We start from the raw sequence: 12726 nt of genomic DNA, 5'->3' as shown, positions 1-12726 counted from the left end.
AATTTTGGAGTAGCAGTTTCTGTGCTAAATACTTAACATGCATTATAATTAACATTAACATGTATTATTATTAGTCACATTGGTGGCTTGAGATAGGCTGTGTTATTATTCCCATTGTACAGAGATTTTAATAAATTTGACCAACTCATGGCTAGTAAGCCACAGAACTGTGATGCTGACCTGCGTCTGAGTGACTTCAGAGGCAAAGCTTTTAACCAATAGGCAGATGAAAAACTCCACTAGACCTTCCTTCTTTTACAATGTATAATGACATCAGGGGGTTATAGCTCATCTTACCTGGGTGTATATTGAAAAAATAGAATCTGTAGTCTTTCAGAATCAAACCCATTTCAGATAAACTAGGGGAAAATGTCCTACCTAGAGATTCTCATATCATTAAAATGCTCATTAAAAAGTTAAGCCCCTTTGAGATACTTGAGTTTTTCTGCTTTCTTCTCCCCAGGGACTTGCCATGCCTGTCTGTGACTATTTTTTCTGAGGTTGGATGCAGAACAATTTCATGGTTCCAAGCTTCCAGATATTGATGTGTTGCAAGTACACACTGCTGTGGCACCAAATAACTAAATGAATATCATTCAATAACTAATTTTGTGGGGAAAAAGATGATTCCTCCCCACTGTATGTTAGTTTCCCAGCAGAGAATGAGAAAAATGCAAATAAGAGATGAGGTAAAGAACCTAAATATAGATAAAAGAAATTCAAGGAATTGGAGCACGGTGTCCTCTCCCAGAGACTCACTCTTCAGTGTCATTGTTTTTCGTATTTTTGTGACTTCTTCCACTCAGATATCTCCAGAGAGGCAAAGGTTGGAGCCATATTGAAACTTTGTGCTGCTTTTCTTGCTTTTTCAGATGACCCACTACACCACCATCACCTACAACATTCTCACAGTTCAGAAGAGTTCTATTAAATTTTTAATATACTGTCTTTTTCGATGGCAGAGAGCCCCTTTTGCTGAATATCAGCCCTAGACACATGAATTATATATCTATAAATACACTCATAAAACAAAAAAACAGGGCAGCCTTCAGGGCTAAAATAGACCTTTTATATCCCTAGTGATCTCTCTGGTTTAAAGAAAAGCACAACCCTGTCAAAAAAGGGTATATATTCCTGATTTAAAATGCTAACTTTAAGGAATATGGATAGTTCTTATTCCAAACCAAAGAAAAATTCTGGGGATTGAATAGGAAATTAGAGTTGTGATGGATTACAGGTTTTGTATTACTCTGCCTGCAACCCCTTATGACTTTAAGCTTGTTGCTTCTATGAATACTTTCATAAGCATAGACATCTGGTAGATCACTGATTTCACGTTCTTTGGGCAGTGAAAAAAAATTATCAGCTGCTCCAACATTTCTGAGGAAACTCACTTTAGATTAATACAAATAAACATGAAATCTTAAATAGCCTTCTGCAATCTAAGTCATTTCTAGTAATGATCTAGTGATGGGAGAAACACATCCTTCACCTCCTTATCTCAAATGATGTGTGCCCTTGGACCTCCCAGGACACTAGAATCATCTTAAATCTTAAATATGGAATTTGATATTAAAATGGACTATACACCCCAACTCACATACTTGTCCCAGGCACCTTTCACGTTTATAGTTATCCAAAAATTTCCACCTACTTTCACTTTAATTCCCCTCTGTAATACCAACTCCTACATCCCAGTGGACTCCCTTTCAAATTAAAGACATTTTTCCAATTTCTTGAGATGCCAGGAGAGGGGAGCTATGAAAGTTCCTGTGATTTCATTGATTAAACACTACCAGGATTTGGGCTCAAATGTCCCTGACAGGGGCATCATTTATCATTTTTAACACTGCTACTAGGATTAATAACAAAATGACAAAGAAATTGAAGATTAGCAGTTTTAACAGATTCTGTTATTTAAGCTCTGCAACAGCATACCCATCATTTTAGTTTGGAAATAAGCTCTTACCATTTCACTTAAAGGCTCACCAACCTTTTAGAAGCTCTTTGTAAATTAGTGAGCTTCAAGACCCTCTTTTCATCCCCTTATCAAAAGGATGATTTTCACTTTTTTTTTTTCTGCTCCAAGAGAGATACTCACATTAAGGGTGTTGAATGAGAAGCGAATAGCAAAGGAAAGTGGAAGTGATTCAACTGCAGAATGAGCAGTTTGTAGATTTTGTAGATTTTTAACAACAAAGACACAGTGGAAGCTTTAGCTGGGATTGAAAAGACAAGGGGGGAAAAAAAGGCAAATGTGAGACTCCAGTTGGGTGTCACAGATGGTCCACTAAAATTGCAAATGAATGCCACTCTGTAATCATGAAGACAGTGATCTTAATCTCACTTAAAGAGACACTAGCATCCTACTTAACAATTTGCCTTTATTTTTAATTATTTGTTCCAGGACTTCACCTCCCAACAAATCAGTCATTCCTTGTCCTTTATCCCAGTTTACTCTCCACTTAATAAACAACGGGTTGATTTTTATCCTTGCCCTAAAAAGCAAATGACTCTCAGTATTTGTGCCAGAAAAGAACACCCATTCTAGGTGAGATGGGTACAAAAACCCTGTCTTGTTCTCTAAAGGAAAGTAAAATCATCCCTGAGCGATCCCTAGGGAACCTTTAACAGACTGCATGAGCCTTCACTCCTCTCTCCTCACTGCTCTTTTCTTACTCAGACACTGCCTTCTTCCCCATATCATCTTAAATATAACACTCAGGGCCTCCCTACCGGAAGAATAAGAAGAAAAGGTACCTCGGGGTTAGTTTTAGGACTGGCTTACCTTTAGGGACCTGTGCTCCAAATCCCATTTATAAAAATTAGCAAAAGTATGTAAATTATGCATTAAATAAGTTGCAAGACATATGAATTACATATCTTCACAATGTAAAAAAAATAGGCATGCTTGTCCAGGAAAGCAAGTCTGAAGCTTTGTCAAATCTGCAAAAATCGGTTTGCTCAATAGTTTCAAACTGAGCACTAGAAGAGAAGCTTGGGGTTTAAAGCACAGACTAAAATATCATCTTGAGATTCTCAGAAAGATTCTTGTTTTATTTCCCCACATGTGCTAACATCATCAGGTAGGCCAGGGATGACTGTACTGTGCTCTCTTGTCCCTTCCCTTCCTTAAGGTATGCATTATGTCCATCATTGCCATGCTGCCCAACTCAGTTTCTCTCTGCAGAGAATAAAAGCTTCTGATGTGGTGCAAGCAGTTCTTCTCTGGTGCTCTGAAGGTGTGCAGTAGCTTTCTTTGCAGGAGGCTTTTTCTTAGCATACCTGAAACCTGGACAGTTTAGATGCAGCAGGTCAGAAAGAAGACTTCAACCATAATATTGTATTATCATCTCAACTGTCTGACTAACTGGGTCAGGGACATATCATGCCATCCCTGCTAGAGGACTTTTAAAAACAATAGTTGGAATAATTTTTTAAATAAATTTAATGAAGAGACATGAACTGTGACTTCTTGATTCTTTCTCTGTTTGAAAATAACACTGTAAAGAAACACAGGAGAGACTGAAGACTGATTATCTTGCTTACATACATGAATAATAAGCTTGGCCCTACAATTAGGTGAGTAACATCCACCACAGAATAGTTGTGGTAACCATAATTTGCAGGGCACTATGATTTAGTGAACTATTCTGAACTTCCTTTCCTGACCTAGTCCTCGTATGTTTATAAGTGCAATAACTAGGGTCTGTGGGTAAACCGATAAATATCTGCCATTCTAAGAAATAAAAGGAATCCAAATTGGAAAAAAGGATCACTGATTTTAAAAACTACTTTGCTATCTCCACATTTCTGAATCTAAAAGTAAGTTTCCAGTAAGTCATGGATATGTAGGCTGGGTATTCTTAAAATCTAGTGTCTGCTCAGTATATATTACATATAGCATAAAAGCAATGTATAAATATAATACTAGACCAATGCAAAACAAGTTGTTGTTTTATAGTCAGGGGAATTTCTGGAAAAGCATAATCAAGATGGGCTTGTTAGATGAACATTTTCAACCTACTGTAAGTTTCCCTTACTTAGCATATAGTAAATGAAGACCGCACTTGATAAATGTGAAATAAAAGGTAGTAACTTAAAATACTAAAGATGAGCTCTTTTATGTTCCTTAATCTTGATCTCAGTGACATGGAAAATATGTCATTCTCATCCTAATGGGAGCAAATAAGTAGAAACCCAAGAAAAAAATAAGGAAATGCTATGGCTCACAGATTAATCACATGCATATGTGCATGTACGTATACACACACACACACACACACACACACAATTTTCATGGTCAGTATTTGCAACAGTATAGGTGAAGGTCATTATCCCATAAGCAGATCCTGGAAAAAGCCTATTTGAATTCTATCTAAATAATTACTTGAGAGTATCTTTAAAAATCTAAGCCCCCAATCTAAGGATTTCAGGTTTTGATGGCAAGAGGCATATAATGGGCTAGAACTATAGCCCAATAATCAGCCTAGAAGTAGAGAGGATCCATATGTGGATCCAAGTCATTTTATTATAATTTTGGAGGTGTAACCTATGAACTATACATACATTCATTGAGTGTGGCTGTGAATTGTTTTTCTACAAATATACTAATTCTGTTTTTCTTTTTCTTTTCAATCCCAGGAGGTGAATTAGTTATCCCTCTTCTTGTAGAAGACCCTTTAGCTACCCCTCCTATTGCTACTCGTGCACCTTCCATTACACTCCCCCCTACCTTTCGCCCCCTCCTCACCATTATTGAGACCACCAAAGATTCCCTGTCCATGACCTCTGAGGCGGGGTTACCTTGCTTGTTGGACCAAGGCAGCGATGGTTGTGATGATGATGGCTTGGTGATATCTGGGTATGGCTCAGGGGAAACCTTTGACTCTAACCTGCCCCCTACTGATGATGAAGATTTTTACACCACCTTCTCCTTGGTAACAGATAAGAGTCTTTCCACTTCAATCTTCGAAGGTGGCTACAAAGCACATGCGCCCAAGTGGGAATCCAAGGACTTTAGACCTAACAAAGTCTCCGAAACTAGTAGGACTACTACCACATCTTTGTCCCCTGAGCTGATCCGCTTCACAGCTTCCTCCTCGTCTGGGATGGTGCCCAAATTGCCAGCTGGCAAAATGAATAACCGTGATCTCAAACCCCAGCCTGATATAGTCTTGCTTCCGTTGCCCACTGCCTATGAGCTAGACAGCACCAAACTGAAGAGCCCACTAATTACTTCCCCCATGTTCCGTAATGTGCCCACAGCAAACCCCACGGAGCCGGGAGTCAGACGGGTTCCGGGGGCCTCAGAGGTGATCCGGGAGTCGAGCAGTACAACAGGGATGGTCGTCGGCATTGTGGCTGCTGCTGCCCTCTGCATCTTGATCCTCCTGTATGCCATGTACAAGTACAGGAACAGGGACGAGGGGTCCTATCAAGTGGACGAGACGCGGAACTACATCAGCAACTCAGCGCAGAGCAATGGCACGCTCCTCAAGGAGAAGCAGCAGAGCTCGAAGAGTGGCCACAAGAAACAGAAAAACAAGGACAAAGAGTATTATGTGTAAACACGACACTGCTAATGATATGCGAATTTAAAACACAGGATTATTTCTATATAAATATATAAATACTTGGAAAATGAGATTTCACAGATGTCAGAACTGTTCTAACTATGAGATGGGGTATACCATGACTATGGTGGGGAAAATCATTTTTAAAAGAACACACACAAAGATGTACCTACCTATAAGATTCAGCCATGGCTGCTTTGATTCAGTCACTGCTCGGAGACAGTTCTTTCTGCCCTGCTGTGTCATAAAGCACACACTTTGCCCTCTGGAGCGAGCAGATGGCTCCCCCCACTTTCGCGGACTTGGAAGCTTCCTTCTCTTTAGGACCTTTCATCCAAGGTAGAATACTTCATGGCTTACTTGTTCCATAACTCCAAGTGAGTCTGTAATAATGTTTGTGAAGCTTGACTGTAATAATGTTTTTTTTTGTTTTAATTATGTAAAAAATGAAAACAAAAAAAAAAAGAAAAGAAAAAGGTAAAAACAGAAACAAAAAAAAACCCCACCCTTATCTGGTTCTGGCCAGTGTGTGCATAACTTTTCAAGATCTGAGGGGAAAAAATGGCTTTTGGGTATTTGTTTATTTTTTGAGAATAACTGGACATAAGAAGAAGAAGAAAAAATCTCAGAAAACAGAAGAGAAACTATTGCCATATGAACTCAAAAGCTACCATGGTGTCCACTCTACATATCAGGTTGTGGCGTTTCTAGATTCTGTTGTCTATTTCCTATGCGATGCTTTGCTGAACACATAGCAAAATCATGGGATGGATGATAATATTGATTTGAAAAGCTGGTTCCTCAGGATCAAATTCCAGAATTTGCCACCCAAACCCTGAACAGATGGGGTTAAGGGCTGGTTTTATCAGAGCTATTGGCTTTACTTAACAATATTGTTCCTGTCCTTGAGCCCAGCCAAATTGTGGTAAAGGAGAAAGCCCCATAAACTAAAACAGAGCCTTCCCTAGGGAAGGGGAATGGGGGTGGGCTGGATCTGTGACTGATCAAAATGCATGCAAATATAAAAGAAAAGACAATATAAGAAGTCTGTTAAAGAATCAAAACAGACAATAGGGGAGTTCAACTTGTGATGGAACCACAAAAGGTCACACAAGCCAAACATGGCATGACAGAGTGCAGAATTCATAGTTCTTTCCCCACCCCCAACATGATAATGTTTTTCCTAGTGATTTAATTTTACAGCCTGACATTTATGGATAACTCTGTCCTTCCATTTGCTCATGTCTCCCTTCACCCATCTTTTCTAAAAATAATAAATGAATAAAGCTGCTGTGACACACAAAAAATGGAATTTAATAGTATAATATATATAAATAAATATATATACAGATATATTTATCATGGTATGTTTGATGGGATGACTGAAACAGGAAAACTGTTAAAATCTTGAAGTGGAATGAGAATGTTGTTTTAAAAGAAAATAACAAAACGACAAAAAAGTAAACCTTAAAATGTGAAGTGTGAGTTTAATTTTGTCACAGTTAACTGTGTCAAAGAGAATAAAAAATCTTCTCAGATTTTGTTTACATATTTTACTACATTTTTGCTGGTATAATTCCTTAGCCACCTGTGTACATACTGCTTTGAGAACTGTTCTTTCCTTTCTATTTGTTTATTTCAGTTTGTTTGGTTTATGTTCCAGTTGTCTTTCTTTTTGAAAAGAGGAAACAATGTACAGAAAAACAATAAACTTGTTGTGTGGCCATACCTATCCCAAAAGCAAGAGAAATATTCACACAAAAATGAAATGTGTTCTCTGGAGAGTCAGATACATACAGTTTCTTTTGTACAGATGAAAATCAATCAGCTGTTTAGATTTAGAAATCTACTCTTGCTGGTTTTTGTAAGTTGCATGAATATTTGACTTTGAAAAAGTATCTTAAAGAGGTGGGGCAAAAAGCGCAACCTAAACAATGGTAGCCTTTACTAATATGTATGGAAAGAGGTGTTCTTCATTACCTGATATTTCAATGTGTTAAGAGTTTTGGATTATTTTGTTGTCATTGGAAAAGCCAGGATTATAAAGAGATATCAAAGCACGATTTAGATAACCTAAATGGCCCAACCTATATGAAGTTGATTATATCTCGATGTCTGTAAAAGATTGCTGTTCTTGGAGTCTTGAGGTCTTGTGAACTGATTTCCTGCTTTCTTTCTTTACATTTTTTATTTGAGTAAGAATACATTTATTCCTTTTAGTGTAAGTTTCTATTTGGACAATTTTATGGGAACATGTGCATTCTGTACGTGAGCTTCTATCATATTGCTGTTGTTTTATGAGCAGACTCTTAAGGAATTCATTTTATGATGTTGTGAAGTTACTGCTTTTTCTTTTTCCTTTTCTCTTTTATTTCACATTTGCATTTTAGTTCAAGGATATGCTTAGCAATAAAATGTTCTTCCCAAAAGCTTGTAAGATGCTGTATTTTTATTTTCCAAACATTTGGTAAAAGACCTTGTACTGGGGCTAAATATGTCATGTCGAATTAAAAGCCAAGTAATCTAGGACCATGTTCATGTGAAATAAAATATTATAACCAGTTACTAATACTTATATAAACTTATCAAAAGTGACATATTTGGGGGCTAAACAATTATTGTCTGTCAACTGAGGCATTATTATTTAGATAACTATGGTAAAGTAACCACGGGAAAACACTTTTCTGAACAGATAAGATGACAGAAGCATTGTATTCTGGAAAAAATATTGTTAGATACTATTTTTTTAAATGTTTGGCAACTTTTAAGTATTTGCTGTAAGTTAACAAACTTACAGAACCATGTTCATGTTTGAAACACTGGAAAGCTTTAAATGCATTTTTTCCAAGCCTCCCACCATATTGAAATTTTTTAGAAAAGTACTAAATCCAAAGTCAAAATTTAAATGAGTGCTTACATTTTAACAGCTTCTTTCTAGATTTTCAGATTACAAAATTCTGCAAACATTCATTATAGCTGGAACCTTTCTCATATCTCAGATGTCCTTGATATGCTGGTTCATTAAGCACATGCTTACTTTGCCAACTGGATAATCCATCATGATATTCTACATTTTTCACCATGATCTAGAAATGTGAGTTAACTGAACACCTGTACTCTAGCCATATATTCGTTACCAATTTTTAAAGAGTTAGAATTAAAAGCAAATATAGTTAACCCTGTTCCTTCAGATTTCACTGGTGGAATGGTTATGCTATTAACTATCATGGAAATGGAAAAAAATAAGGCTCAATGAGGTCAAACTATGGAAAGTTCCTTTTTTGATTCCTGCCTCAGATAATTTACATGAAGCAATCATTTATCAATGCCCATGATATGCCAGATACTATGTTAAGTGTTTTGGCTTATGTAGTTTGTTTAATGCCTGAGTGGTAGATAGCATTTTCCTCATCTTAAAGATGAGGAAACAAAGACATGATGAGCTTAAGGACAACTTGGCTAGTACATTTCTAATCATGTTAAAAGTCAGGCCTTGCTGACCTGGAGGTCAGTGGGATGTCGTGAAAAGGGTACAGGCACTGAGTCCAGACACAGCTGAGTTGTTACCCCAGCTGGACTATTCACTGTGTATGGACAACTTCACTATGTCTCTGAGATTTGACTTCCTCATCTGAAAAATGTGACACCTCAATGACCTTGCCTCACAATATAGTTTGGGTAAAAAAAATTGAAATAATGTGTTTTAATTGTGATTGTTACAGAGTAGGGACTCAACAAGGTTAGTCTCCATCACTTGAGTTCTGTGCTAGTCATTTACAATAGCTGCCTTCTAGAATTACAAATTCTACAATAAATTCTATAATAAAAAGATTTATTTAGTAATTGTCAAGAAATGTTACCAAGTCATGACTTGGATTTACTAGCTATAATTGATAAAACTAGTATTTTCTAATCATATACTTTGATTGAGGGCATGACTGCAACTAGTAAACATGTGTTATTGACAACTGGTAGCATGAATCTGTCTGACAGCATATTTTAAGCAAGTGGCCAAAAATTAGGGTAAGTAAAGAAGCTACAGATTTGAGAAAATGTTCAACTTCCAGAGAAATTCTGAGACGATGGTTAATGTGGTAGATTCATCAGGATCTAAGTGGCATTTGCTCAGATACTTTGGTTAATGTCCATGAGCAGAAATAATTTGTCATTATCTCCATGAGGGAGTACTGAGATGGCACCATCCCTTTCCAGTGTGTTTAACTTTGGCCACAAGCTTTGGAATCAGAAAAGCTTAGTTCAAATCTTGGCTCTGAATCCTGGGTCTGTCCTTTACCAGCTGTGAAACCTTGAGTAAAGTGTGCAGTGACTCTAACTTCATCCATGAAACTGGAATGATATGGTCTCCTCTTAGTGCTATTCTATAGTTAAATGAGCTAATGTGTATACAAGTGCCTGGTTATAAGCACAGTGTCTGGCCGATAGCCCTCAAACAGCAATGCCTAATTTGTCTTATTAATCATCTGTTATTATCCTAGAAGAAAAATAATATAAAATTCTTCCTTAACATCTACAGAAGATACATATAGGAGAGCCCCAGAACAATCATATGACTTCTGTAACCTAACATCATAATTGTTTTTATCCCTCTTACAGTTGAAATCACATCGATTTATTGATTCTTTGAGCTCTCCTTGAGTTTTCCACCAGAAATATGCCTACCCTTGTAAAGCTCTTTACCTCAATCAACTCCTTCAGTATAGAGGCCATAGAAAGTTTCAAATGGTAAACTATTATTTACCTCAAAGGACAGTCTTCCATGCTTCCCAAATCATAGTTATTATTGCCTTAGACACACCTTCAAAATTCTATATTAGCTTTCCTTCCATAGACTTTCTAAGTGTCACTATTTAATGTGTAATCCAAGAACCACTTTAAGCATTTACTCTTTTGATAATTCAACAAACATTTACTGAACACTCATGTGCCTGCCAATCTACTATTGGCTATTGTCACTTTGTTTCAATGAAAGCAGAAAATGGAAATGGGAATTTTAAGCCTTTTTACCTCTTGTATAGATCCAGATAGGCCCAGGTTCTCTTCCCCCATATTCAAGTTGAAGTTTGATTTTTCTCCAAAAATATCCCAAGCTGTATTTGTCCCAGTTGAATTGAAATCTGGATACTGTTTGAGATTAGTTTGATGATTAATGTATTTATTAGGCATTATTAAATGATTACTATGTCTTAAATTGAGAGGGTTAATGAGTTTATAATCTACTAAGGGTTGCACAATCAAGCTGTCAAAGTTCAAGTGCAAACTAAGCTCTTTGGGGGTTCAGAAGAAATAACTTATGGTTAGGTTTCACAGAGGAGGTGACATATTAGGTAAACCTTGAAAAATTGATAGGCAGAGATCAGAGCTGCATGCCATCCCAAGCAAAGTACTGAAGTAGGAAGCAGTAGGTCAAAACCATAATTTGGATGGATCACAGATTGTATAAAGTACACTAGTGGAAGATATGGCTCAGGAGGTTTTCGAAATTTGTTAGTGAAAGGGAAGAGAGAGACAAGAGAATGTCTTGAGAAGTTCTCAAGGTCAAGGGTTAATTTGTCATTGAGCGAAGAGGACACAGGAGCAGAAAGGCAATAACTGATACACTCTCAGAGAGGGTGAAAGATTATTGGAGTGATCAAGTTTCCAGATAGAGGTGTTACTCTGAACAGAGAGGGGGTAAGTTCTTCCGATAGAGTAATGAAGGAGAAAATGGGATCAGAAACTGACATATTGCAGTGGAGGTGACAGAATATGGGACAGCTATAGTCACAGAACCTCAATATTCTAGGTAAATCAAAGGCAAAGTTATGTACCTAATAGTGAGGCTGTGAGCACATGGCAGGAGTCTGTTGACAACCTGTTAGGTAGGCAGCTGATGAAAGTGTTAGAAGTTGGCTGTCTTTATCTGGCATTAATAGCAATACTTTAACGCAGATGTAGAGAATGGACTTGAGGACATGGGGAGGGGGAAGGGTAAGCTGGGACGAAGTGAGAGAGTGGCATGGACATATATACACTACCAAATGTAAAATCGATAGCTAGTGGGAAGCAGCCACATAGCACAGGGAGATCAGCTCGGTGCTCTGTGACCACCAAGAGGGGTGGGATAGGGAGGGTGGGAGGGAGATGCAAGAGGGAGGAGATATGAGGATATATGTATATGTATGGCTGATTCACTTTGTTATAAAGCAGAAACTAACACACCATTGTAGAGCAATTATATTCCAATAAAGATGTTAAAAAAATAGCAATACTTTATATTTTTGCAATATTTCTTTTATATTTCATGACTTGAAATCCAATCTCGTGGTTCCAAATTTAAAGCTCTTTCAATTATGTAATGGTGGCTCTAGAGAAACAAGTCATTTTATACTTCTTCAGAGCATTTGGAGCTAAGGAAGAGCATGATAAGATGTTGTGTTAGGCTACTCAGGGTGCCATAACAAAATGCCATAGGTTGGGTGGCTTAAACAACAGAAGTTTTTTTCCCACAGTTCTGGAGGCTGGAAGTCCCAGATCAAGATCCGGCAGGAATCCTTTTTTGGTGAGGACCTTCTTCCTGGTTTACAGATGACCACCTTCTCACCCTGTACTCATATGACCTTTCTTCTGTGCATGTGCAAGAAAGAAAGGATCTCTTCCTCTTCGTATAAGGCCACAGTCTTATCAGATCATGTCCCCACCCTTAGGACCTCATTTAACTTTACCTCCTAAAGATCCTATCTCCAAATACAATCACACTGGGGTGTTAGGACTTCGGCATATTAATTTGGGTGATGGCAGACACAATTCAGTCCACCATAGATATACATGGTGTTGGGAATTGGTAAAGTGAAAATTTTCAAGGCTCAAAGGAGTCAAGGAATCCAGAAGAAACTCTAGCCTTGTTGATGTGAGTACATGTGCTAGGTAGAAGAGCAAATAAATCCAAGAGAGACTAAACAGAGTAGAATAGGATCGTAGGAATAGGGACCAGGATTTGAAAGCAGTGTTAGGGTTGTATAGTTGTATGAGAGGCCCTAGAAGACAGGAACAGCTAAAGGAAAGCCAGAGGCAAATTTGGAAATAAATTAATAGTGTGAACTTCAAGAGACTATGTTAAGGTACATGGTTTCTGGAGTCAGAATGCGATGGC

At 37.6% G+C, this 12726-nt stretch overlaps 1 protein-coding gene across 9 annotated transcripts in view; it reads left to right on the top strand.

The window, feature by feature from the left end:
- NRXN3 (neurexin 3) overlaps positions 1-5570 on the top strand; it is a 1648921-nt gene extending 1643351 nt beyond the window's left edge. For 5 of the 9 annotated variants that reach the window (XM_060097973.1, XM_060097972.1, XM_060097978.1 and 2 more), the window contains one exon: positions 5269-5570. In XM_060097973.1, the coding sequence (XP_059953956.1) occupies positions 5269-5570 (302 nt within the window). Of the gene's footprint in view, positions 1-4644 lie in introns of all 9 variants that reach the window. The other 4 variants (XM_060097971.1, XM_060097970.1, XM_060097974.1 and 1 more) reach the window with 3 other exon arrangements.
- Positions 5571-12726: the final 7156 nt, after the last annotated feature.

Source organism: Mesoplodon densirostris, chromosome 4 (assembly GCF_025265405.1).
Source record: "Mesoplodon densirostris isolate mMesDen1 chromosome 4, mMesDen1 primary haplotype, whole genome shotgun sequence".
NCBI lineage: Eukaryota > Metazoa > Chordata > Mammalia > Artiodactyla > Ziphiidae > Mesoplodon > Mesoplodon densirostris.
Note: the sequence above shows the minus strand (reverse complement) of the source record. Positions and strands in the feature narration are given on the sequence as shown.